At 36.7% G+C, this 27399-nt stretch overlaps 1 protein-coding gene, 1 long non-coding RNA gene and 1 pseudogene across 3 annotated transcripts; all 3 read right to left on the bottom strand.

Moving 5' to 3' along the window:
• Nucleotides 1-608: 608 nt before the first annotated feature.
• Nucleotides 609-6688, bottom strand: LOC144628393 (uncharacterized). The gene is made up of 4 exons (XM_078486490.1): nucleotides 6514-6688; nucleotides 3405-3649; nucleotides 2841-2952; nucleotides 609-1391 (listed from the first exon to the last, which is right to left on the bottom strand). The coding sequence occupies exons 1-4, from the start codon at nucleotides 6644-6646 to the stop codon at nucleotides 1216-1218; spliced, it is 666 nt and encodes a 221-aa protein (XP_078342616.1). The 5' UTR covers nucleotides 6647-6688; the 3' UTR covers nucleotides 609-1215.
• Nucleotides 6689-8733: 2045 nt separating this feature from the next.
• LOC144628842 (uncharacterized) lies at nucleotides 8734-26344 on the bottom strand (annotated as a pseudogene). The gene is made up of 10 exons (XR_013566292.1): nucleotides 25847-26344; nucleotides 24049-24274; nucleotides 23190-23307; nucleotides 22542-22642; nucleotides 21640-21791; nucleotides 20264-20373; nucleotides 18810-19451; nucleotides 16954-17175; nucleotides 10022-10102; nucleotides 8734-9356 (listed from the first exon to the last, which is right to left on the bottom strand). The product of XR_013566292.1 is annotated as an uncharacterized LOC144628842 (transcript).
• LOC144628422 (uncharacterized) lies at nucleotides 10729-12653 on the bottom strand. Its single transcript, XR_013566248.1, has 3 exons — nucleotides 12514-12653; nucleotides 11614-11663; nucleotides 10729-10857 (listed from the first exon to the last, which is right to left on the bottom strand). It is a non-coding gene; the product is annotated as an uncharacterized LOC144628422 (long non-coding RNA).
• Nucleotides 26345-27399: the final 1055 nt, after the last annotated feature.

Here is a 27399-nt window from a genome sequence, read left to right as displayed (position 1 = left end):
GTCATACATTTTTAATAAATTTCTAAAATCAGCTTATATTGACTTAATACATACCATAGCCAAGTTTCAGGAAAATCGTTGGAGCAGAAGTGCGAAAATATTAAGGTCATATAAACTCAACTCTATCCATTTCTATAATTGATGCTCCTTGTCAAAACAAGCCACAAAACCAAATTTTGAGAAACCCCCAAATGGTTGCTAAATCAGAATGCCTAGTTTATTTATACTTCTTTCCTTATATCACTTTAGGTGATCATTTCTTCCGATTTTCAAATAATAGAGTTGGCCATAATGATATAATCATGAAAACACGATGTTTCAGGTGGGACAGTTCCCCTTTAACAAACTGCAACCAGAATTCGTTCAGGGCAGGAAACAATCACACTGTCTGGAGCAGTAATTCAAAGGTGCTTCATCTGTCTATTTATGATCCATTTATTAGCAATTTACAAACTATTTACAGTGTTCTTATTAGATAATTATTAAGCATTTTTTACAATCTCTTTATGAACTACATACAATTTTCTGTAGCTTTTTATTTTCCATTTACCATTAATTTGCTATTTTTCGATTAACCATCTATTTCTCTGATCTAAATATATGTTTGAAAAAAAAAATTGGTTACAAATTTGGCAAGACGTTACATTAACAATTTAGTCTACTCATAACTTACATCATAGTTAAGTTCGAAGAATCAAAAACTTGCCAACTTTAGCCAAAATGTCTGCTTTCAGCTTTTCAAAGCTTGGAGTTCTCAATACAATATACACGTCAAAAACCCACGATTGCAAGGGCAATTTGTCACCCATGTAAAATGTAGAAATTATTTCCAAATTGCACTCGTCACCATTTGATTACCCATACTAATGCCTGGAGAAATTACTTTGACTAAGTAGAAAACCCTTAACTTACTCTACAAGGTGTCATAAATTTTGTTGACTGTGACATCAAATGACGTGATATGACGTCATTCGAGCCGCCATCTTGGATCTGCCATCTTAGATTTAACCATTTTCTTTGAAAGGCATAAAATAACATAAATTGATACAAAACAAGCCAGAATGCTGATGGAATGAAATTTAAAAAAAAATACAATTTTGATTTAAAAAAATAAGGAAAAACAAAAGATGTCAAAAATGATAAGACAAGTAATCAGATGTAAGAAATTTATCAACAAGAAGTAAAAATGTCAATTAATATTATACTGATGTTTCTCTAAATTCCCAAAACTAACATAAAGAGAAATGCATGACAGCCACTAAGGAGAATTGACGCTTTGACCGAGTTCCCAGCTGCGACTGTTCCTTCTGATGGTGATGGTTTTACAGTACTGTTCAATGGCTTTGTTGTGACTATGGGTGGCAAGGTAGGTGCCAAGGTGGGTGCCAAACCTAAAATGATAACACCAATGACACAATTATAAAAAGTAATGGTTTACACTAGCTAAATAATGCAACAACTCAACCCTTGACGGGGACTTCCCTGTAAAGTGACGGGAACTCTCGTCGTCTGTGTTAGGGGTACAAATTGAGGTTTTTTGTATCGCTTAGGGTGTTTAGAACAGAACATTAATGTTTTACTTATCAAGTTATCTTTTAGAAGGGCCTGGAGGGGAAAAATGGAAAATGGAAAAATTTTGCTGGAAAATGAGATTTGGGTCACTGGGACTGGGAATCACAAAAATATAACAGTAGAAATGGGACTGGGATTTGAAAAATCGGGAAAAATAAGCTGGGATTTGGGTAAAATGGGACCCTCCATTTTGGATTGCACGCAAAGAAACAAAAACGCTTTCATACTTTTTTGGTGGCGCCATCTATCAGGGATGAAATCTTTTAACATTACTTCATAGATAAAAAGTATTCGTCGACAACGCGTCTTTTTCCTCATTAAGAATCACAATAGCCTTATTCTTGTAATTGTTTCAGAATGTTTTTTATAGGTGAAATAGATTGGTATTCTTCTGGGTTAAATTCGAAGTTTCCGACGAGCATCCCCTCCCTTGAAAATGGGAGTTTTCCGGGTCTTATTCCGCTGATAATGATTCTTTGTTTAAAGCATTAAATTTATCAAAGAAATAATACAATAATCCAAGATAAATAATGCAATAGCTAACATTTAAACAGTTATCAATGCAAATAATTATAGTACAATCTTGCCTCTAACCAAATTGTTAATACGACCATTTAGGTTTTTAAGGCCAATTTTTCTTTTGGTCCAGAAAAATTTAGTCAGATATTTTCTTGTTGGTTTTAGGAACTAACCCTTGTTATGACAAAAAAAGAAAAATGAAATTTGTTTACCCTCAGCAAAATTATTGATTAAGTACTAAGTACAAAGTACTTATAAGGCCGGACACTCAAACATTAGAAACAAATACTACAAAAAAGAAATACGACCGGATTTTAGTGGCCTATTGCTGCTCGGATTAAAGGAGCTATGTCACGGGGATTTTGCGGATTTTTGGTCTAAACTGTTGTTAAATTAATGGTAGCCAACTAACCCATGAAAAACATTATCTTTGAATTTCTAATGGGAGATATAACCTTAATTGCGGACAGAAATCAAGCTACGGCTATAAATATCGATTTTTTTTTATGACGTGCGGAAACAACTTGAAAAACGTTTGCCTAACTTTTCAAGTTGCAATCCGTTTCCATCCGAGCCATCCGAAGCCAAAGATGCTCGTAAACAGTTTCAGTACTCTAATATAGCAATTTTTAATAAAAATGGACTATTATTTATAGGTTTCCTGTGACACAATAACAATTTTGGCTGTTCAAAAATCTGGTAAAATCCGTGACATAGTCCCTTTAATGTGGTTTGGGGCTGAAACTTACATTTGAGATTTCCCACATATTTAAACAACAACCAACTATTAGTGAAACCGCCGCTTCTGAGTCCAAGCTTGATTATTTGTCCCTCTAACTGCGTGGCAGCAGTGTTGTTGACCTGTAACGTAAAACAAAATGACTCTCACTGAACCAATCTGGTTCCCAGGGTCTCTCTCCTCGCCCCTCAAAGCGAACGAGGTTGGGAGAGAGAGACCCTGGGAACGAGGTTGACACTGTACTCGATTCGAACTACCATTCATCTTATTATGCCTGTGAAAGAGCTTAAGACGGAATCCATCAGGAATTCGAGTAATATGAATTTAGTTGGCCAAAAATCGAGTACCAGAATTGCGTTATTTTCTACCCTTTTTAAAGCCTAAGATGTAAGTAATTATCCGTGATTACATGCACCATCAACAATTTCTTATCACAGCCTGAGAAAAAAGATTTCCAAAGTTCACAAGAACCATGTAAACTAAAAAAAAAATAAATAAATAATAAAATAAAATAAATATGGTAATTTCTCACGTGTAGCTATTTTGTAGCCGGTTTCTTCAAATTTAGACTCACCCAAAGATAGTGAGGCCGAAAAGGTTGATGAAGGTTGACATTTTCTGGAAGAATTCTAAATACATTCGTGAAGTTGTTGTCGAATGGCGCAGAACCATTACATCCAATATGCCATGAGTTTCTCAGATCTAATTGAACGAATGTATGGTGTATGGTTATTCTTTTGTAGTCGCCGACCTTAACCAATCGCAAAGGATTGTCCACTGTCTCGTTCTTAAAAAGGATATAGTGTGATGAGTTATATGCTGCAAAAAAAATATATCACGTATTTAGTCAATGAATTCCTCGAAAAGGTTGTGGACTCCAGTTAAGAATATTCAAATGGAATCTCCCGAAAGAGGCCTAAATCCGGGTCAGGGGGGGGGGGGGAGAAAGTCAGCACTTTTCTTTTGAGACATAGCAGTGCCTGGAAACGGTGCGAGTCTATATCAATCAAGCCGTTGCTAAGAAAGACGTCACCCAAAGTTTTGTTTTCTTAAAAAGATTTAAATATCAATGACTGCATGCGTGTGAAATGTGAATAGTGGCGGTGTTTGCGTTTGATGTTTCACGCCACTGATTTCTCACCTGATGTTTCACGTCACTGAGAATGTTTTGGCGGCGTGGAATACCAAGCGAAAAATTTGTCACGGTTGACATTTAACAACCAAAAAATGGTAAATCATTTCAGAATCATTGGAGTTATTTTTAATTGGTATAATTCGCAAGTCCTACTTTTGCCAGACTGGACACCGTTATTACTGTTTGTTGTTGTGATGTTCGGCAAACTTCAAAAGAACAAACAAAATGCAAATAGCTATTGTGTTTTGTGCACGGTCAAGACCAAGACATGCGAACTAGACATTGACTTTGTCAAGCTATTCACTGTGCCCTTAGCAGCCATTCGATAGCTACTGCGCACATTCGGTTGCCCGGCACCGCTATGACCTCTTTTTCAGTCGTGTAACAAAGGGAGTTTCTTCCCCCCCCCCCTGTTCCGGGTTTACACGGGCAATTTTCATATGACATATATATTTGATCGTGTGGATGACAAAACAATTATTTGTCAGCGGTTCAAAGTTAAGTGCACCAATAATGACAGCAGAGTTACACAAGAGATACGCGCTCACAGTGCCCATCGGGAGTTTGGAAGGTTGGGGACAACAAATGCTGACGCAATATTTGCCATACTTTATGTGACGAATCGTCTACACGAGCGATTTTCTCATGTGACAACTTTTATTTTTCACAAAAAAGCTAACAAGCCAGCTTGTCAACAATTATATTTGTCACATAAAAGTTGGCCGATTTGTTTTCATCTACACGAGCAAATTAAAATTGTCTCATAAAAATAGTCACATAAAAATTGCTCGTGTAGACTAGGCTAATTTCTAGGAATACTGGCCAATGGCTCACCACTAGGCTTAGCCCCAAGTTGCTCGGTAACTTTTTTATCTTTCGAGCAACTTTTTGCAATTTCTAGTCCGAAGATTCGAAGATTGTGTGAGTGTTGTTCGAAGGCCGTACGAACGTCTCCGAGTATTTTTCGACCATTTTCGAAGATTAACAAAATTTTCCGAAAACTTCCGAGGAACTTCAGAAGATGTTTCAACTTTCGGATCATTAAACATTTAAACTAGTGTCTTCACGATTGTTCTTAAGTAAAAGAAATCCTGGTAAATCAACAAACTTTGTCTTAAAATGTTAACTTCAAAGGAAAATGAGCATATAATAATTATTTTAAAAAAATTCTTATTTAAAGGAAACGTTTTGGATTATTTTTAGCAACTTTCGAGCAACTCTTTGGATTTGGAGCAACTTTCGAGCAACTTTTTGAATATTTCGAGCAACTTTTGAGCAACTTTAATTTTTAAGAAATTTCGAGCAACTTTTCAGGAAATCTTGAGCAACTTGTGGCTAAGCCTACTCACCACTGACCAATAATAAGTTAAAAAATTTGAAAGGCATGAAGATCTTAAACCTGTGGAATGAGAAAACAAAAAAGAAAACATGAAAAGGGCAATTCCTGTTTAGTTAAAGGAGATTGATAATTCTTGTCGATAGGAGTCATAGATGTGTGAGAACTTAACCTTGACAACGATAAAATTTATAAACCACTATTTTAATGTAATTTTACTTTTACGTAAATAAATTACAATCTCCGAAGATAAAATATAAAATAACTTCTTTTTGCGTAATGAATTCTCGGCTACATGATAACCCTGACATAGACTGACATTGGGCGATCGATACCCGCGGGACCTGATTTCGGAAAAATGACACGATTAGTATGCGTTCTCCTCCGTCGAACACAAAAGGGGGTTTTCACTGTCACGCCGCGAAAAAATAAATCCAAAACTAATGAGTCGAAAAAATCAAGGATATAACAGGTTGTAGAAAACTACTATATAAACTACTTGTCCAAGTGTCAGGTCTGTATGTTATTCCGTATTTGAGTTATCCGTCAAAACGTTTCCGTAAATTTAGAGAGCACAGTATGGAAACGCCATGTTGGAGCCCAACTGCATGCTTGGGCTCCAACATGGCGGTCGGAAATCAATGAAAACATCTGGCGAAACGTTCTGCTACAAAATGCGGTCAGACCACCCTCATACATAAGTAAACATTCACGTAAACACTTCTCGCAAAACCTCAATTGTTCAGATTGTTTAAAACCGCTTAATGAGGCATTCTTTTAAAAAAACGTGACAGCCTTCTGCGGCCATCTTTGATCTTGTGTGGCGTGAAGCTCCGAAATTCAAAATTCTCTATCTTAAAGACGGTAAATGCTATCGAGCAAAAAACTTTCAACAAAATATATATTGAGGACGTCTAACAGCCAGTGAAGGAAAAAACTCAGGGATCTTGCGATTCTGGGTATTAGAATTTTGATGACGTCACGTGAAAACCAAGAATAACAATATCAAACTTCTTGATCGAACACGTACGAAATAGCCGCGCTAAAAAATCAAAATATACCTAAAAAGCTACCTAGTACAGTGTCATACCCGTAAGTAACACCTTTTAACCTAAGGCGCACTATAATGTTTTGAAATCATTTTTCGATTTAGGTATTAGGTCTATAAAAGAAAGATGTTACAATTCATTAATACACTTGTCGTTTACTTACCTAACAGCCTACGAACATATGCGTTATCTAAGCATCTCCACTCATTGTTGTCGAACAAGAAAGTGGCGTTAGAGTAAGGGCATGAACAAAAACATTGCCGTTCTGTTTTGGCGCCGAATTGCTCACATTTCATTCCACCTTGGTTGCATAACGAAGGAGGAATTTGGAACGAATCTGTTCCATTTTCTCTAGGCGTTCTTGTTCTGAAAATCTCAAACTCCTCTGATATCACAATTGCCGTCAAATGAAACATAATTACCACGGTAAATTCGATCTTGAATATTTCCATTTTGCGAAAATATCAGCCTCGTGATAGAAAATTGAAATGAATACGCCCTCAGTGAAATGTCAGTTGACGCGACTTCTCAACTACGTAGAAACAGGTTTTTGTGTATGACGTCAACGGTTGAAAGGCTCTTCAGATATCAGCTAACCAACCATAATTCGTTCAAGGCGGGAAAAATATATAAACTAGTAACAACAAGTTGCTTCATCCATCTAAGCATCCATTTATTAGCAATTTACAAACTATTTACAGTGTTTTTATTAGATATTGAGCATTTATTTACAGTTTATTTATTATCTATTTACAATTTTACCTATTTGTCCCCTACTTAATTCCGCTGTTTGGTCAACTTTCCTGAAATAATGATGGTGAAACTTAAAAATATATGGAATTATTCGCTAAGAAGTTTTGGTGTTTTTGGTTAAAAAGCTGTTAATTTATGACTCATTTAAATTAAAGAGATTTTTATGGGAATAGTCATCTTGGCCTGCCAAGCTTCGTTTTCATGTTTAAGATAATATAAATACCATGTAATTTCCTATTAGATGAGAGAATTGCCTTAAAACTTCATACACTGACTTGATCTTTAAGGTAAAGTAATTTGACTCTGTTGACAAATGATTCTTCTGGGAACCAAAACTAAATCCCGGGGGGGTACCCAAGAAAGTTTTATACGGGGAGGCTCCGCGCCGAGCTCTTACCCCTTACCCTTTTATATACCATTTTGTCAGAAATTGTACCCCTTTCGCATACCTTTTAATGAAAAAAGGTACCCCTTTCATATACTGAAAGTCATGGTATAGACTTAAAACATGACGTTTTCTTGTCGTTTTCACATAGCGCTCAATAAATTGAAATAATACAGCCATAAATTGCATCTGTTCGAAATAATTTAATTAAAGGCCCTTTCAAAAACCTAAATGACAGATTTCCAAACCCTTTTATATACCTGAAACCTGAAAAAGGTACCCCTTTCGGATGGAGCCTCCCCGTATAGGCCATTATAGGGAGTACCCCCCCCCCCCGGGAACTAAATGGCGGCCATATCATTTGCATAGGGTCTATAGCAATATTAACTACCTCCTCACTGATTTAAATATGTTTTAAATATAAAAGAGATACAAATTCAGGTTCGTTATTGTTGCAAACAATGAACATTATTTTTACAAGGTATCGAAGTATAATCATTAATGGAATTCCCGGCCCAATATTTCACAACAAAAATCTGGTCATATCAACGGGAAAACTGTGTTACTTGCATTTTTTTTAAATTTGTCGAATGTAATCCGTTTTAAATAATCTAATTAAATTAATCTTCGCAGCTATTCTTTCGGCATTTGTTCGGTTTATTATCGATTCTTTAGTGTTAAAAAGCTATTATTTTGAGGTTTTCTCCAATTTGCAAGTAATTTTTACACAGCTACTTTAAAAAGATACCATAAAATTCCGGTTATAAGCCCTGGGCTTATACAACTTCGTAAAGGGTTTTGGGTGGGCTTAAAAACGGAGGGGCTTATATCCGGGGGGGCTTATAAGCGGAATAAAAAAACGTTTCGAAAAGAGCCACGGCAGTGTTGATTGAAATCTGGTTATAAGTTAAAAAGTCATAATAAAGCAACAATTACCACTGTCCATTACTGTCCTCCGGTAAAGGGGTATTATATCCGGGGCGGGGCTTTTAACCGGATGTACTTTTTTGTTTCCAGGCAGATGGGCCTATTACCAGGGGGACTCATAAGCGGGGGGGCTTATAACCGGAATTTTACGGTACATTATGGATTCTATGAAATTTATCAAACCAATGAAAGTTATGCTAATATCTAACCAAATTCCCAAAACTTGTATAAATAGAATTTTATGGTAACCATGAGAATTAATGTTTTGACCTTGGAGCTGAAAGGGCACTTTCCCCTTTTTATGAGATTATCCTCTTTTTAGGCTACCTTATACAAAAACGTTCTGCGGTTATCCTGATCACTTCCTTCTTTGACATTATACAATGTTTCATCATTTGGTGGATCTGTTTTGTCCGTGTCAGGACCGTCTTTTACACTACTAGGCCCACTCCTTTCGATGTCTCCTGTATCATTTTGCAAACGCTCCTCTTTGTACACCGGAAGCTCGTTGTGTCTGGGATCTGAATCATTATTAGCTTCTTCGACGGTCTTTGCATCAAAGGCCTCCATCATGTTATATACAGGTTGTTCCACGCTAATACCTGCATTTTCCTGGTATTCTTCGTTGGATTCATAATCATTAGGGCTCTCTGAGGTATCTGTATTCAGGACCTCGATCATGTTATACACACGCTGTTCCACACTTATAGGACCAATGTTATGGGGCCTTTCTGATGTGACGGGATCCTCATATTCTCCAGGAATTTCACTGCCGTTTGGAAATAGCTCATCCACGGTGTTATAGAATGGCTCCTCTTCGTCAAGGCCTTTATTTTCGTGTCTTTCAGTGTTAATGGCTGGAAAGCGCCCCGGGGGACGTAAATGCCCCGTTTCATCTTCAGATACCACGTAAGGAACAGCGTAGTTTGATGCGTATATTGCTAAACATGGAAGAAAAAACCTATTCAAATTGTACGTATGTTGCCCATTTCAGGTCATTTGTTTTTTATTTTAGAGACTAGACCTTTTTAGCTACGTATGTAAATTGCCCATTTCGGATAATACTCTCCAGAGATTTGTTCTTTTGTTCATCTGGAAACTATTCATTACTTGAATTTGTTTGTTGAAAGTTGAAAGAAGTTATGGGCACTATCACGTGCTCTGAAATGGGATTACAAACAAATGAAGCTAAAAAGGTCTATTATTCTTTTATCTATTAGAAAATTATCAGTTCTTTTTCACACAGAAATATTTGAACTACAAAAGAATTTATTTTCAAGGGTAACCTCAAATGGTCTGAAATGGGATCTCTACTGAATTTACAGTGCTGCTAAAACATGCTGGCCACGTTCTAACCCTCGTTCACTTCTTGTGTCTCTGTTGTGGTACATTTTTATTTTAAGTACAATTTAGCATTTTCCCTTGTTTGATATTGATTTCCGTACATTCCCATACACCAGAACAAAGGAAGACACTAAATTGTACCAAGGCTTAAATTGAACCACAAACGCCCCCTCTCCCTTTCAACCCCCTACCCCCAATTCCTCCCTCGAATTGAATTTCTATTAAGAGTGTTTGGTATGTGTAGGTGCTAAGTGTGGCGTACCCATCACTTTGTTCAGAAGGCTGCTGAGACCCTGAATCTGATTGAGAGCTTTGACGTTCAGAGATGGCGCGAGGATGTTTTCTGTAAGAAAATGCAACAAAGTTTAAAAAAAAACAGGTGAACTTTGTTAAAACATAATCATCTGCATCAGGGCCGTAGGCAGGGGGCTGCAATGGGTGCGTCCGCACCGCCATATGGCATGGGCCACAATCATAGGGGAGTGATGGTTAAAATGACTCTCAGAATGCAGGCAATGTGGACATTAAAAGGCGGGATTTCCCTTGAGAAATCTCTAAAATAAACAATACCCGCTCAAACAAATGTTATTGAAAGTACAGTCGATTGATTTTCCAGAATCGTAAATAAGATTATAGCAAATTTCCATTTAATAAAATTGAGTCCTTCTTCAAATTTAAACAGATGACGTTTCGAGCGCCCTTCTTAATTAATTGGAAACGTTTAGTCTCTTTCTCTTCAATGCTAATATGTATAACTTATAACAACAGAAGTGGGATGGATGGACAATATGATGATGATGATGATGATGATGATGATGATGATGATGATGATGATGATGATGATGATGATGATGATGATGATGATGATGATGATGATGAGGTGTGAATTGGATACACGTATAGACAGGGAAAGTGTTCTCTTGACGCGAATTACATCTACAGTCACCTTGCATTGAGCTGTCGATGAATGAAAACTCCGGCTAAGAGAAAAACAAGAATAACTGAGACAGTCACCCCCACGATGAGACCCAGATTTGCAAGACTGACGCTGACGTCATCATTCTTTCGGTCAGCAGCTGGGCTTGGAGCGGTCAGAACCTGCGGGGAAATAAAAAAGGTATTTTTTTACAACGATGAAGAAAAACAATCAAAAATACTGCAAAAGGGTACACAGGAACTAGGTAATTTAGAGCAGCTTTTACTGCATATGTGAATTTTAGGGATTAATAGAAACAGTAGGAAACCCTATTAGAAATCCTAAGTATGCATAAGAGACGGATCACGCATGCGCATTAAAGAAAGTTACAGCTTAGTCAGGGCATGTGTTCAATTTGCTTTAATTGAAAAACAACAGAATTAGAGTAGGTTTTCACTGCAGATGTCTTTATTGATAGTCAAGCCTCGCCATCACATGTCAACAAACCATAAGATAAAGAAAGACAACAGACAAACTTTATATTGTACACAGTGAATGTTTTTTTGGCCACCATTTGAAGTTAAATCGTCGCTGTATATGAAGAGTTCAAGAGGGGATATTTCAACAATATGTAACAAATAGCTTCAGGAACAAATTTGTGGTTCGAAATTATTTCCTTTTCTTTGTATTGTCATTTTCTAACAAATTGATAACCAAGGTGACCTCCCCTCGCCTTACCATAATTATAATATTTCAATTGTAATATTTCAAAGTGGCTAATAAATCATGATGATGATGAGGAGGAGGAGGAGGAGGAGGAGGAGGAGGACGAGGAGGAGGAGGAGGAGGAGGATAATGATGATGATGATGATCTTATAAGAAGGTACCTGAGTTGGATTTTTCGATATGTCTACTACTGGAGGAGCTGTTTTTGCTACCTGTTCAACCACTTTCGTTGCTGTTGTCGTTTGAGGTGCTGTCAAGGGACCTAAGTAATTAATGATAGTATAAAATTACTGATTGTGATTGGTTACGAGCTGTTTTTGTCTGGGAGATATTGCAGTTTCCATATATGGTGGAGAGCAGTATTGCAGTCTCCATATATGTCCAATACTGTCCTCCGGTAAAGGGGTATTATATCCGGGGCGGGGCTTTTAACCGGATGTACTTTTTTGTTTCCAGGCAGATGGGCCTATTACCAGGGGGACTCATAAGCGGGGGGGGCTTATAACCGGAATTTTACGGTACATTATGGATTCTATGAAATTTATCAAACCAATGAAAGTTATGCTAATATCTAACCAAATTCCCAAAACTTGTATAAATAGAATTTTATGGTAACCATGAGAATTAATGTTTTGACCTTGGAGCTGAAAGGGCACTTTCCATATTGCAGTTTCCATATATGGTGGAGAGCAGTATTGCAGTCTCCATATATGGCAATAGTTACAGCTGCCTCGCTCTGAAAACAAGATGGCGGGCATTTTTACATCGTGTGGCAAAATGTGGCCATCTGAGTCGTTATACATTTCAAAATAAATCTACCAAGATATTTGCAAATCACTGAGCAAGATGGTTTGAAGACAGAAACAAAGGTAAGATATTTGCTTGTATTATAAACAAATAACATCGTGAATTCGTATACGAATACACTTGATATTGACTTCGCTACCGCGAAATTTTGTAAATATCACTCAACTCAAAATATTATTCCTAAATACCACTTAAATACTGCTACTACGTGTATAATATATAGTGTAATTATTTTATCGTGTGAGGGTGTAAATAATTTAAAGCGTAACTATGGTAACAGGTGTGTAACTATGGTAACAACTTACATTTGGTAACTCCTCTCAACTTGAACAACAGACAGTAGTGTTTATTGGCAGAGCTGCAACTAATTCCCAGGTTGACAACTCTTCCTGTGAGTTCCGGATTGTTTTGTAGATTGCCGACCTGTTTTAAACGATTTCAGAAAAATTATGTATTTAATTATGAGAATGTCCTTTTAATTTTAATTTTACTTCGGATAAAGCTCTTTTGAGCACTCCTTTCTCTTTGATCTAAGTATTTTGCTCCACCTCAAAATAGCCGAGATCGATGAATGTTACCGCCATCTTGTGTTTACAACAGGTGTATTCGTTCCCAGTCTCCTAGGAGCTTAACATTTCAGTCAGCCTGACACTTTTTGAAAGGGACAGTAAGAGATATGAAATATCTAAGATCCGTTAACAGGGTTCATAATAAAACAGTGCAGTGGTAAAAAATAAAATTCGTTAAAAATTTTATCGGTCGTAAAATACTGTATTGTATACCGGTCAGTATACAACGTGGACGGACTGCGGACTACGGACTACGGACTGGGTATAAAACACGGACTGAGGTATAAAATACGGGCTCAAACTGCGGACTAGGTATAAAACACGGACTACGGTATAAAATGCGGACTAAGCATATAAAAGCGAACCACTGCTAGAAATAACGAGAACACATCAAGGATGTACATACGTGAGCATAAAATTATTGTTTACACAAAACTGTGCAGGTGACCTCATGTAACGCAACGGCTTTATGTGACCTTTGTCGGCTCGTATTACGTTGATGTTTGTTATCGAAGAGAGTAAATAAATCTTGTTCAGAGTTTACCGTTTCGTCGTCCGTTGAACTTCGTAGGGATTCACCCCGAACAATTATGATCTTCCTCGGCAAAGTACCTTACAGTCAAAACAAGCTACCTGACGGTTTACGGAGCCCCTTACAGTCAAAACAACTGAAGGGTTTTTTCTCGTTCAAATCGTTGTTTCAATGTTCAGGGATTTGATTTTTTTTTTCTGCAATATTATTTTCGCTGCCGCACCAACATACTAACACACAGTTTGTTTTCACGTTTAGCCATTCGCTTATTTCAACACTTCCATGATAGCAAAAAAGAAGCACGAAATTTTGATGTAGTGAAGAGGCTAAAAAAAATTCTACTGCCAGAAGAGAAACATACGGGGAAAAAACGCCTGACCCGGTTTTCATTGTCATGCAAATTAGGGTTGTTTGTCAAATACTCACGTGCCTGCCGCTTGAGGCATATACAGTTGAATCACGATATCTTGAGCCTTCAAGAGAAATCGAAAAAGGGTTCGAGATATCGGGAGTTTGAGTTAGCGAGGGTAATATTAGTATAAAAAAACCTGGAGGGGAATCGGAGAAGGTTCGAGTTTAGCAGGAGGTTCGAGTTATCGAGATTTAACAGAACTGTAATGAAATCAACAACATTTTGAGTTTTGATTCGAGTCTCCACTACACGACTAAAACTCCAAGAATGAAAGACTAAAGCAGAGGGGAAAAAAAAATTAAGTGCCTCACAATTGGAGGAAATTTTAAGGTGTTTTGACAGTACTTTGGCGTAACCTACGAGCAGGCTTTCTGCAGGAAAAAGGCTAACTTTGTCGAGTAAGTCAACTTACAGCCTTGGTTTTCGTTATTTTGACCATCAGGTCATGTTTGTAAGCAGTTTGCATGCTTAGTCCGCATTTTATACTGTAGTCCGTATTTTACACCTAGTCCGCAGTTTGAGTCCGTATTTTATACCTCAGTCCGTGTTTTATACCCAGTCCGTAGTCAGTAGTCCGCAGTCCGTGTTTTATACTGACCGGTTTACAATATAGTATTTTACGACTGATAAAATCTTTAAGGAATTGCCTTTAACCAGAAACATAACTCTTGTTTTTTGTTGCTTTTAAAAAATTTCAGTTTTCTTTTCAAACTCTTTCCTTCTCTTCCCTTAGTTTTCTTCCCTTCCTTTTATTATGATCTGGCTGGCTAGCTGGCTGCCAAAAACTTATCATTTTTTTTTCTTTTACCAGTGAACACTTTAGTACTGTTTTATTATGAACCCTGTTAACGGATCTTAGATATTTCATATCTCTTACTGTCCCTTTCAAAAAGTGTCAGGCTGACTGAAATGTTAAGCTCCTAGGAACGAATACACCTGTTGTAAACACAAGATGGCGGTAACATTCATCGATCTCGGCTCACCGTTTACTACTTATATGCGTGGTAACACTAATCTTTAACATGTCCCTGCAAACGTTTTAAGAGGAATATGCCCGTTCAAAAGCGGCTTTGAGCAACACTACGATCAGCGATACAAAGAACTTCCACGCTTCTTTTATACATATGTTGCGATGTGACAGTCACGCTACGAAGATGCAACTGGTTCTAAACGTGTACAAACCTACAGCTGAAGGAAAAAGCTATTAGTTTTGAAGTTACCTAGAATTCAGAGATGACTGTAAAGACCGGAACAGACATTCTAAAGCCAGGTAAGAGACGTTATGAGGTTTTAGTATGCAGATTTATCCGAAGAATTTGTAAAGACGAGGTGTTCGTTGCTTTTTAATTTTGAAAATTTCCTGAATTTTAAGCGGTTGTCAGCTTTGCAGACTTGGTGTGCTGACAAATTTTATTCTTGTTTTTAAGAAATGGTCATTTATAGATTCCTTTCATGTAATTAAGTAGTCTCAAGCAGGTGCCACATTTTTTAAATTTGCCTTCAAAGTTGGGCTATTTCCGTGTTTCGTTCAAAGCTGGATTAGGGGGGTCGGAAATCTTCTTTTGGCCTATGAAGAAACCAGGAGGAATCATAATTGAAGCATTGCTAAATAAACTACAATGATGAGTCCATAGTTTACAGAAAGAACTGGATCTTTTAAGTGAATATTTATTTTTTGAGAGCAATTGCAATATGTGCTATTTTAACCGTTTCGGAAGGCGCGTAATTGCTGTGGATCGGACCAAACTTCGATAAATCCTAAAAAATACAAATAAGAATTTTAAATCAAATGAAACCCATTTTATAGCTTAACTAGGTAAAGGCTTTAAAATCCCAGCAAATGAGACAATTCGAATTCTCGAACCAAAATCGATGGTCGGAAATAAAGGAGACGCCCTGTTAAAGCTTTGAAAATTATCACTTTGCCATAACGAGGGCTCATTACTATCAATTGTCCAGATATGTGAAAGCTGCAGATTTTTTAATTACTGCTGGTATTTTCCACGCACATATGCGTTATTAGGACTTAAAGGGTTAAAGGAAACGTTTTGGATTTTTTTGAGCAACTTTCGAGCAACGTTTTGGATATTTCAAGCAACTTTTGAGCAATTTTTTAAGAAATTTCGAGCAACTTTTGAGGAAATCTTGAGCAACTTGTGGCTAAGCCTACTCACCACTGACCAATAATAAAGTTAAAAAATTTGAAAGGTATGAAGACCTTAAACCTGTGGAGTGAGATATCAAGAAAGTAAATAACTTAAAAGAAAACATGAAAAGGGCATGTCCTGCCCAGTTTAAGGAGATTGATAATTCTTGTCGATAGAAGATGCGCGGGAACCTTTCCTTGACAATAAAAAATATTATAAACCACTATGTAATTACTATGTAATTTTACTTTGCGCAAATAAATTACAATCTTCGAGGATAAAATATAAAATAACTTTTTTCTCCGTCGAACACAATAGGTGGTTTTCAATGGCACGCCGCGAAAAAATAAATCCAAAACTAATGAGTCGAAAACATCAAGGATATAACAGGTTGGAGAAAACTACTACATAAACTACTTGTCTAAGTCTTAAGTCTGTATCACGGTTATTCCGTATTTGAGTTAGCCGTCAAAATGTTTCCGTAAATTTAGAGAGCACAGTATGGAAACGCGATGTTGGAGCCCAAGCAGTTGGGCTCCAACATCAATGAAAACATCTGGCAAAAAGTTCTGCCACAAAATTAGGTCAGACCACCCTCGTGCACAAGTAAACATTCACATAAACACAAAAACCTCAATTGTTCCGATTGTTAAGAAAACGTGACAGCCTTCTGGCGGCCATCTTTGATCTCTTGTGGCGTGAAACTCCGAAATTCAAATTGCTCTATCTTAAAGACGGCGAATGCTATCGAACAAAAAACCTTCAACAAGATATATATTAAGGACATCTAATAGCCAGTGAAGGAAAAAACTCAGGGATCTTGCGATGCTGGGTTTTAGAATTTTGATGACGTCACGTGAAAACCAAGAATAACAATATCAAACTTCTTGAACGAACACGTACGAAATAGCCGCGCTAAAAAATCAAAATAATCCTAAAAAGCTACCTAGTACAGTGTCATACCCGTAAGTAACACTTTTTAACCTAAGGCGCACTACAATTTTTTGAAATAACCTTACGATTCGGGAATTATGTGCATAAAAGAAAGATATTACAATTTATTAATGCACTTGTCGTTTACTTACCTAACAGTCTGCGAACATGTGCGTTATTTAAGCATCTCCATTCATTGTTGTCAAACAAGAAAGTGGCGTTAACGTAAGGACAAGAGCAAAAACATGGCCGTTCTGTTTTGGCGCCGAATTGCTCACATTTCATTCCACCTTGATTGCACAAAGACGGAGGAATTTGGAACGAATCTGTTCCATCTTCTCCAGGCGTTCTTGTTCTGAAAATCTCAAACTCCTCTGATATCGCGACAACCGTCAAATGAAACATAATTATCACGGTTAAGTCGACCTTGAATATTTCCATTTTGCGAAAATTAAATATCAGACTCGTGAGAGAAATTTGAAATGAATACGCCCTTAGTTAAATTTTAGTTGACGCGACCTCTCATCGAAGTAGAAACCGGTTTTTTGTGTATGACGTCAACGGTTGAAGGGCTCTTCAGAAATCAGCTAACCAACCAAAATTCGTTTAAGGCGGGAAAAAAATCATATAGACAAGTAACTCCAAGTTGCTTTATCCATCTAAGCATCTATTTATTAGCAATTTACAAACTATTTGCAGTGTTTTTATTAGATATTGAGCATTTATTTACAGTTTATTTATTATCTATTTACAATTTTACCTACTTGTCCCCTACTTAATTCTGCTGCTTGGTCAAGTTTCATAAAATAATGATGGTGAAACTTGAAAATACAGGAATCATACGCTAAAGAAGCTTTCGTGTTTTTGGTTAAAAAGCTGTTAATTTATGACTCATTTAAATTAAAGAGATTTGTATGGGAATAGTCATCCTGGCCTGCCAAGCTTCGTTTTCATGTTAAGGACAATATAAATATCTCTGTAATTTCCTATTCGATAAGAGTATTGCCTTAAAACTCCATACGCTGATTAACTTTGACTTGATCTATAAGGTAAAGTAACTTGACTCTGTTAACAAATGATTCTTCTGGGAACCAAAACTTAAATGGCGGCCATATTTGCATAGGGTTATTAACTACCTCACTGATTTAAATATGTTTTAAATATAAAAGAGATTCAAATTCACGTCCGTTATTTTTGCAAACAATGACTATTTACTTTTTTTCCAGGTATCGAAGTATAATCATTAATGGAATTCCCGGCCCAATATTTCACTACAAAAATCTGGTCGTATCAACGGGATAACTGTGTCACTTGCATTTTTTTAAATTTGTTGAATGTAATCCGATTTAAATAATCTAATTAAATTAATCTTCGCAGCTATTCTTTCGGCATTTGTTTCGGTTTATTATCGCTTCTTTTGTGTTAAAAAAGCTATTATTTTGAGGTTCTCCAATTTGCAAGTAGTTTTTACACAGCCACTTTAAAAAGATACCGTAAAATTCCGGTTATTAGCCCTGGGCTTATACAACTTCCTAAGGGATTTTGGGTGGGCTTTAAAACGGAGGGGCTTATATCCGGGGGGGGCTTATAAGCGGATTAAAAAAGATTCGAAAAGAGCCACGCCAGTGTTGATTGAAATCTGTTTTTAAGTTTAAAAGCCATAAAAAAGCAACATTTAGCACTGTACAGTATACTGTCATCCGGCAGAGGGGTCTTATATCCGGGGGGGGGTGGTTATAACCGGATGTACTTTTTTGTTTCCAGGTAGATGGGCCTATAACCAGAAAGGCTTATAAGGGGGGAGGGGGGCTTATAACCGGAATTTTACGGTACATTATGAAATTTATGAAATTTATCAAACCAAATGAAAGTTATGCTGATTGCTAACCAAATTCCCAAAACTAGTATAAATAAAAAATATATCGTAACCGTCAAGGAGAATTAATGTTTTGACCTTGGAGCTGAAAGGACACTTTCCCGTTTTTATGACATTTTCCTCGATTTTAGGTTACCTTATACAAAAACGTTCTTCGGTTATCCTGATCACGACCTTCCTTGACAGTATACAATGTTTCATCATTTGGTGAATCTATTTTTTCCGTGTCAGGGCCATCCAGCACATTATACACAGGGTCTTTTACACTACTAGGCCCACTTCTTGCTGTGTCTCCTGTACCATTTGCTAAAGGCTCCTCTAAAATTTTGTGCACTGGTAACTCTTTGTGTCTAGGATCAGAATCTTTAGGTTTTTCGTCGGTTTTTGCATCAAGGACCTCCATCATGTTATATACAGGTTGTGCCACGCTAATACCTGGATGTTCCTGGTATTCTTCATTGGATTCATAATCATTAGGGCTCTCTGAGGTATCTGTATTCAGGACCTCGATCATGTTGTACACACGCTGTTCCACACTTATAGGACCAATGTTATGGGGCGTTTCTGATGCGACGGGATCCTCATATTCCCCAGGAATTTCTCTGCCGTTTGGAAATAGCTCATCCACGGTGTTATAGAATGGTTCCTCTTCATCGAGGCCCTTATTCTCGTGTCTTTCATTGTTACTGGCTGGAAAGCGTCCCGGGGGACGTAAATGCCCCGTTTCGACTTCAGAAACTGCGTAAGGAACAGCGTAGTTTGATGCGTATATTGCTAAACAAGAAAAAAAGAAACCTTTTGAATTAAAAACACAGTAAATTGTACGTAAGTTGCCCATTTCAGATCATTTGTTTTTTATTTTAGAGAATTGTTCCTTTATCTATTAAAAAATATCAGTTCATTTTCACACAGAAATATTTGAACTACAAAAGAAATTATTTTCGAGGGTAACATCAAATGGTCTGAAATGGGACAACATATAAAGCTTGAGATCTCTACTTAATATACAGTGTTGCTTAAACATGCCGGCCACTTTCTAAACCTCCTTCACTTCTTGTGTCTCTGTTGTGGTACAGTTTTATTTTTGGTACAATTTTGTATATTTCCTTTGCTGGATATTCATCATCATACATTCCCATACACCAGAATAAAGGAAGACACTAAATTGTTCCAAGGCTAAAATTGAACCACAAACTTCCCCTCTACCACTCAAACCCCCCCCCCCCACCCACCCACCCACCCACCCCTATTCCTCCCTTGAAAATTGTACTGTTAGGTAAATAATCTCGAACCATTTAGAGTACTCGTGTGTGGTATGTGTTTTGGGGGAGCAGGGATGGCACAGGGGTGAGAGCGCTCGCCTCCCACCAATGTGGCCCGGGTTTGATTTTCGGACCTCAGGTGTCAGATGTGGGTTGAGTTGTTGTTGGTTCTCGTCCTTGCTCCGAGAGTTTTTCTCCTGGATCTTTTCCCCCCTCCACAAAAACCAACACTTCTAAATACTAATAATAATAATACTATGTGGAAGATCCCACTGTTAATAATAATACTATACTATACTGTTAATACTAAGGAATCGTACTTACAAGATCTGTTGGTGCTGAGAGTGGCGTATCCATCACTTTGTTCAGAAGGCTGCTGGGACCCTGATTCTGATTGAGAGCTTTGACGTTCAGAGAAGGCGCGAGGATGTTTTCTGTAAGAAAATGCAACAAAGTTTAAAAAAAAAACAGGTGAACTTTGTTAAAACATAATCATCTGCATCAGGGTCGTAGGCAAGGGGGTTGCGATGGGTGCGTCCGCACCGCCATATGGCATGAGCCACAAAGGTACAGCTCACAGGGGAGTGATGGTTAAAACGACTCTCAGAATGCAGGAAATGTGGACATCAATAACTTAATTTTTCAAAATTTCTAACAAGAGAATATCCCTAACTGTTTTGACCATTCGAATAATGTGTAGGTGCTACAATTTGCTAAAAACAAATTATAAAATACAAGGTGCTGTTCCGTGAAAGTTTAAGATATGTCAAATGTACACATTAACTGAAAGATAGATTTAATGTGCAAGTTCTTTCAGTTATTTCTTCTGTCTTAGCAGAAAATATGGTATGTAAATTGTTCGACGTAAATTAAAAGGCGGGATTTCCATTGAGAAATCTTTTAAATAGACAATGCCCGCTCAAAAATGTTGTTCAGTGAAAGTACAGTCGATTGATTTTCCAGAATCGTAAATTAGACTATGGCAAATTTCCATTTAATAAACTTGAGTCCTTTTTCAATTTATTGGAAACGTTCAGTCTCTTTCCTAGAGCTTTCCACAAGTTGCTCGGCAACTTTTTGGCAACTTTTCAAGTTTCGAGCAACTTTTTCCCCTTCGAGCACTGATTTTTTTCCTCTCGAGCAACTTTTTGCATTTTGAGCAATTTTCAGACCGAAGATCTCCGAAGATTATCCAAGTGTTGTTCAAAGGCCATACGAACGTTTCCGAAGATTTACGAAGTTTTCCGAAGATTTTCGAGGAACATCTGAAGACGTTTCAACTTTCGGCTCATTCCGCGTTTAAAGATTACAAACTCGTCAGCAAACATGACGTCATCGTTATCTTCACGATTTTTCTCAGTTGCCGAAATCCTTATTATTTAACAAATTTTCCCCTTAATATGCTATTTAGATACTTTTTTGCTGTAAAATTGCATAAAACTGCTAAGAAAGCTTAGTCAAAGGAAAATTAGCATATATTAAGAGAAATTCTCTTGATTAGAAGCAGCGCTTTTTGAATTTTTTGGAGCAACTTTCGAGCAACTTTTAATGTAAGAAGCAACTTTTTGGGATTTTTGGAGCAACGTTCTAAGCAATTACGGGCAACTTTCTGATAAATCTCGAGCAACTTGTGGAAAGCCCTATACTCTTTCCCTTCAATGCTGATTTGAATAACGTATAATAATTACATCTACAGTCACCTTGCATTGAGCTGTCGATGAATGAAAACTCCGGCTAAGAGAAAAACAAGAATAACTGCGACAGTCACCCCCACGATGAGACCCAGATTTGCTAGACTGACGCTGACGTCATCATTCTTTCGGTCAGCGGCTGGGCTTGGAGCTGTCAGAACCTGCAGGGAAATAAAAAAGGTATTTTCTTTTACAACGATGAAGAAAAACAATCGAAAATTACAACAAAAGGGTACAAAGGAACTATGGAATCTAGGGAAGTTTTTAATAGATACGTGAAATAAGGGATCAAAAGAAGCAGTAGAAAACCCTATAAGAAACCCGTAGTAAACATAAGAGACGGATCACGCATGTTCATAAAAGAATGTGACAGTTTGTTAGCACAAGTCATGACATATGTTCAATTTACTTGAATTGACAAACAACAGAAGTGAAAAAAATTTTTAAGAGGGAAGAAAGTTTTTAAAAAAAAATTGTGGCCCTAAAAAGTAAAGTAAGGTTTTCACTGCAGATGTCTTTATTGGTAGTCAAGCCTCGCCATCGGATGTCAACAAATCATAAGATAAAAAAAGACAATGAACAAATTTTATATTGTACACAGTGGGTGGGTTTTCTTTGCTGGGGTGGGGTTCAGGGATATTTTGACAATATGTAACAAATAGCTTCAGGATTAAATTCGTGGTTCTAAATCATTTCCTTTTCTTTGTATTGTTATCTTCTAACAAATTGATAAAAGAGGTGACCTCCCCAATAAGCCTGGTGGTTTCTTAGAGGACTCCTCGCCTTACCAAAATTATAACTGTAATATTTCAAAGTAGCTAATAAATGATGATGATGATGATGATGATGATGATGATGATGATGATGATGATGATGATGATGATGATGATGATGATCTTATAAGAAGGTACCTGAGTTGGATTTTTCGATATGCCTACTACAGGAGGAGCTGTTTTTGCTACCTGTTCAACCACTTTCGTTGCTGTTGTCGTTTGAGGTGCTGTCAAAGGACCTAAGTAAGCAAAGATAGTATAAAATTACTGATTGTGATTGGTTACGAGCTGTTTTGTCTGGGGATATTGCAGTTTCCATATATGGCGGAGAGCAGTGTTGCAGTCTCCATATATGGCAATCTTTACAGCTGCCTCGCTCTGAAAACATGATGGCGGACATTTCTACATTGTGTGGCAAAATGTGGACATTTGAGTCGTGTACTTTTCAAAACACAGCTGCTAAGCTTCCAAGATTTCTATGAGTTACTAAGCAAGATGGTTTGAAGTGAGGAACAAAGGTAAGATATTTGCTTGTATTTTAAACAAATAACATCGTGAATTTTTTATATAGGAATACACTTGATATTGACTTCGCTACTCGTGATATGCTGCGAAATTTTGTAATTATCACTCAACTCAAAATATTTTTCTCTAAATGCTGTTTGAATACTGCTACTACGTGTATAAATATATAGTGAAATTATTTTATGGTGTGAGGGTGTAGATAATAAAAAAAAATTAAAGAGTAACTATGGTAACAGGTGTGTAACTATGGTAACAACTTACATTTGGTATTTCCTCTCAACTTGAACAACAGACAGTAGTGTTTATTGGCAGAGCTGCAACTAATTCCCAGGTTGACAACTCTTCCTGTGAGTTCCGGATTGTTTTGTAGATTGCCGACCTGTTTTAAACGATTTCAGAAAAATTATGTATTTAATTATGAGAATGTCCTTTTAATTTTAATTTTACTTCGGATAAAGCTCTTTTGAGCACTCCTTTCTCTTTGATCTAAGTATTTTGCTCCACCTCTCAGATAAGCCTCCACTATAACTACACTTTTTCACTACCCCTACTCCTTATTAAGCCCCTCCCCTTCTTCTTTCACAAGATGGTTACCAAATTCAACACAATATATCAGCAAGAAATTGTTTTTTAAGGTAATTATATTGACTTTTAGAGTCCACCAAATGACAGTTTTATTTCTACATTGTTGATGTGTCCTTTTCTGTTTAGAAGCTTTTAAACTTATTTGCGTGTGCGCTTACTAATTTATTTAATGATTTAATGTAAACCCCCTCCTCAAACATTCACTCCTTTCCCCCCCCCCCCCTTTCTCTCTCTCCCTCACCGTTACCAGTGGTCGGTATTTTTATATTAAAGATTTTGCACTACCCGTATGTTGCAACATAAGCAAACAGCAACTCGAACTTTCTGGTGCATTATTAGCTGTTCAGTCTATAAGGTGTTGAATAGCGCTATAGACCAGTAAAGGCACAAAGCAAAACCGACAATCAGTGAAAACCTCTGGAACAAAGTCGCCGCTCAACCCAGTTCTGCCAGTTCACGCTATATTGCTCTAACAAACGTTTTCCGCATAACGAAACAAACAAGCCATTAGTGCCAATAGTTTTTAAGACTATACCTCAAATTCGTAAAAAGGTGGCTCTCGTTTCAGCCTATAAACGTGCTTCCTATTAATGCCATACTCAAAGGGACCTTTTCTCCACGACAATCTATATACCATGAAGAAGTAGCATTTATTATACAGCCTCCATTGTTCAACGTTATTTCTCTTTCGTCGCCATTGCCCAGCACTGTTAGCTTGTCGGTTCGATTCTCATTTTCAAAGAAAGTCGGATTGCTACACCCTATGAAAAAGTAAAAAAAGATGTTAACATTATTTCCTCCATGAGTGTGAGATACTTTTTTTTTTGTGGGTCCGGGAAAAAAAAAATACCCGAAAAAGAGGTGAAAAAAAATTTTTAAAAAAAAAAAGATAAAAAAACACTGTCACGGGTTTTGCATCAAATATACAACAGCCTAAAAACATAGGGAAACCGACAAATAGTGGTGCAGTTTTGTTAAAAATTACTATGCCAGTGTATTGAGCCGTAAATCGGCCAAACATTTAGCCGTTAGGCGAAAAAACTGGAACGTTTTAACCGTTAGCCGTAAAATATGTTAACCGTAAAAAATCGGTCAGTAATTTTTAATAAAATAGACTAGGTCACTTCATCGTCCCAGAATGGTCCTTAGACCAAATATATTTTTTTCGATAACGGAAATTAATTTTTAACTTTAAAATAAATGGAAATTAATTTTTAACTTCTGTTAACCGTAATGGAAAAAAAAATCCCCTAACCGTTACCCGTAAAACAGCCAAAATTTTAACCGTTAACCGTAAAAGCCACCACCCCATTGAGACCCTCAAACTCAAGATCTCAACTTGAAAAAGTCAGGCTAATTTTTTCAAGTTCTGTCCTTGTCGCCTGTACAAAACAGCTAAAAAATAAAATGCTCCGTTCTTCCTTCAACAACAATTTACTTTATATTTTCTTGTTGATGTATGAGGTCCATTTCATGTTTGAGCAAGACCACCTTGCAAATTTTAGCACTTTTTACCAAAAACCAGAAAAATCCCGTGACGTTGTCCCGTTAAGGAATAGAAATGTGACCTTTAGGCATTATTTAATTCATTCTTTTGAACCCACTTCTAATATTTAGCACCAGGTAGCACCCTTTAGCTCAACATCAATACACTAAGTAATATTTGTTACATTTGCTCGATAATTACTGTTCGTTAGAAACTGATAATAAAGTATCCTTTACTAGAAAGGTAATTTCATGACAGTAACGTAGTGAGCTTATTGAGAGTTAAAAGATAGATAAAAATGTCATAAAAATACTTAAGTAATAAAACCTCCTTTCTATGCCTTTAAACCCTTTATGATACAGATCATAGCAAAGAGAAAGAAGGGTTCTATCAGTCCCTCGATGGAGCGAATTTACCTGCTATGATCCTTATCAGATTATCAAGAAGTAGATAAGAGGTTTTATTTCTTTTATAAAATTTGTTACGGGATAAAAATGCAAAAGAGCAAAGTTCGCAAACATTAACTTTTTATTCGCGTGGGCACGAAAAATTTGACGTCTGCAAATCGATACGTCATAATCTATTATTAATACTCTAATAAACAATTGCTTTTTATTTCCATAAGAAAGATACCCACAAAGAAACTTAGCATTTTATAGCCTTAAACAGTGTAAAAACTAAATCTAACTTGGAAACAGACATTTTATAAACATTTACTGGAAACACAAATTCTCCGAATTCTAATTCACCCAAAAAATGTTCCTAAAATTAAACATTCAAGCTTATTTGTAAATATTAAATTTTCAGGAAGCTTTACTTAAAACTGTACGAACACATAAAAACTTACCAAAAAATGTTCTCGCATCTTCATTCCGAAGACAAGACCAAGACTTCTTGTGAAACGAAAACGTAGCGTGTTTGTCATCGCAGTCACAAAAACAGCCTCTTCCTGTATCTTTAGCTGCATTATATTCACTGCAGTAGTCGACGGTATCATTGATACATTTTGACAACGGTATAAGAAAAGAGTCTTTTGATGATTGTGTGTATCTGAAGACTTTAAACTCCTCCGCCGAAGAACAGAAGTCGACCAGAAGCAAACAAACCAGCGCTACGGATTTCTTAAAGAGCAAAGTCTTCATTTCCGTTGATGCTTTCACACAAGTCAAAATAAACACAACTGGTCGGCTACGCTCGGATAGTTGCAGGCTGTTTGTGTTCAAGTCCGATATGTGCTTTGACACGGGTAAAACTTTGAAATGAAATGAAGAATGGTGAATTTAAAACTTTGCTCTGCAGATTAAATGTGTCGCAAATAAAGTTACACGCGGTGAAACGTCATCCCTTTTTTCCTTCAAACTGAAAGATTAATTAATATCGGACCCAGTAAAATCTTTCTATTGTTTTGCACTTCTGTTTCAAAGCTTTTGATATCAGCCTGGTCAAACGCTATATTTACCAGCGAATAGCGTGATCCGGAAGCGGCTATTTTTGCCAGAATTTACGTAAAACATTCCTGTTCTATTTTTTATAAGAAATATTGCGTCTTTACGTTACTAATCATTGATGTCGCCTCTAGAAGAATATAGCTAAAAATTTTCACAGTTTGTTGTTCATAATCCGTCAAATTTCGCCAATCTTAGCACTTATGTTTCTTGTCTTGGTTATCTTTCGCCTCTGTGGTGTTAATCTACTTGGAATGCACTTATTTTTAAGCATCCTTAAATTTAAGGGTTTTCGTTTCAACGTCAAAAAAATGATTTTTTAATTGTGATATGGTTCCTTCTATCATACACTGATATTACCCCCTCGGTGAATTCAAGAGATCATTTGCATCAATCCGTTGTGAACCACAGAAAATGCCGACAAAGTTAGTTTCTAGACGGAAATCGTTACCTTCTTTATCTCAAATCAGTAAAAGATATGAAAATTTATATGCTGGTTTTTACAGACTTGCACAGTGATGCGTTAAAAACAGGAAAATATTGTAAAACATGAAGAAAATACAAATTCAAAGCTCATACAAGATGTTCATTATTAATGACGTTTGTCATTGTACAAAATCTTTTCAGTTTCGAAAGTGTTTTGTTTTTTCCTTAACTTTGCTTTTTATTTTCACACGAACACGAAATTGAAAAACATTACGTGCCTGTATTATCACAGGAGATTAGTCCTTTACTAAAGTACTGTGAAAACAAAAAAGTGATATTGAACTTGCATATAAAGATGTGGGTTACCGACCTTGTTTCTCCCGCTGTTGAAAGGTTCTTTCAATTTCCTGTTCAAAATCTAATTTTTCGCGTTTCAAAACGGTGACAAACTATTTTCTTTTTAATTTTCCGTTTGAGAACCTTAATGTGCTATAATGTTATGTTTATAATAGAGATAGTCAATCATGAT

The sequence above is a fragment of the Oculina patagonica genome, chromosome 10 (assembly GCF_052425735.1).
Source record: "Oculina patagonica isolate OP01 chromosome 10, crgOcupat, whole genome shotgun sequence".
Taxonomy (NCBI): domain Eukaryota; kingdom Metazoa; phylum Cnidaria; class Anthozoa; order Scleractinia; family Oculinidae; genus Oculina; species Oculina patagonica.
This window is presented reverse-complemented; position numbering and strand designations above follow the sequence as displayed.

Coding starts and splice junctions, on each gene's coding strand:
- LOC144628393 (XM_078486490.1), bottom strand. CDS start 6,646: ATGAAATGTGAGCAATTCGGCGCCAAAACAGAACGGCAATGTTTTTGT. Junction 2,953..3,404: donor TTCGGCCTCACTATCTTTGG/GTGAGTCTAAAT, acceptor TTTACGTTACAG/GTCAACAACACTGCTGCCAC. Junction 1,392..2,840: donor ATATGTGGGAAATCTCAAAT/GTAAGTTTCAGC, acceptor TTATCATTTTAG/GTTTGGCACCCACCTTGGCA.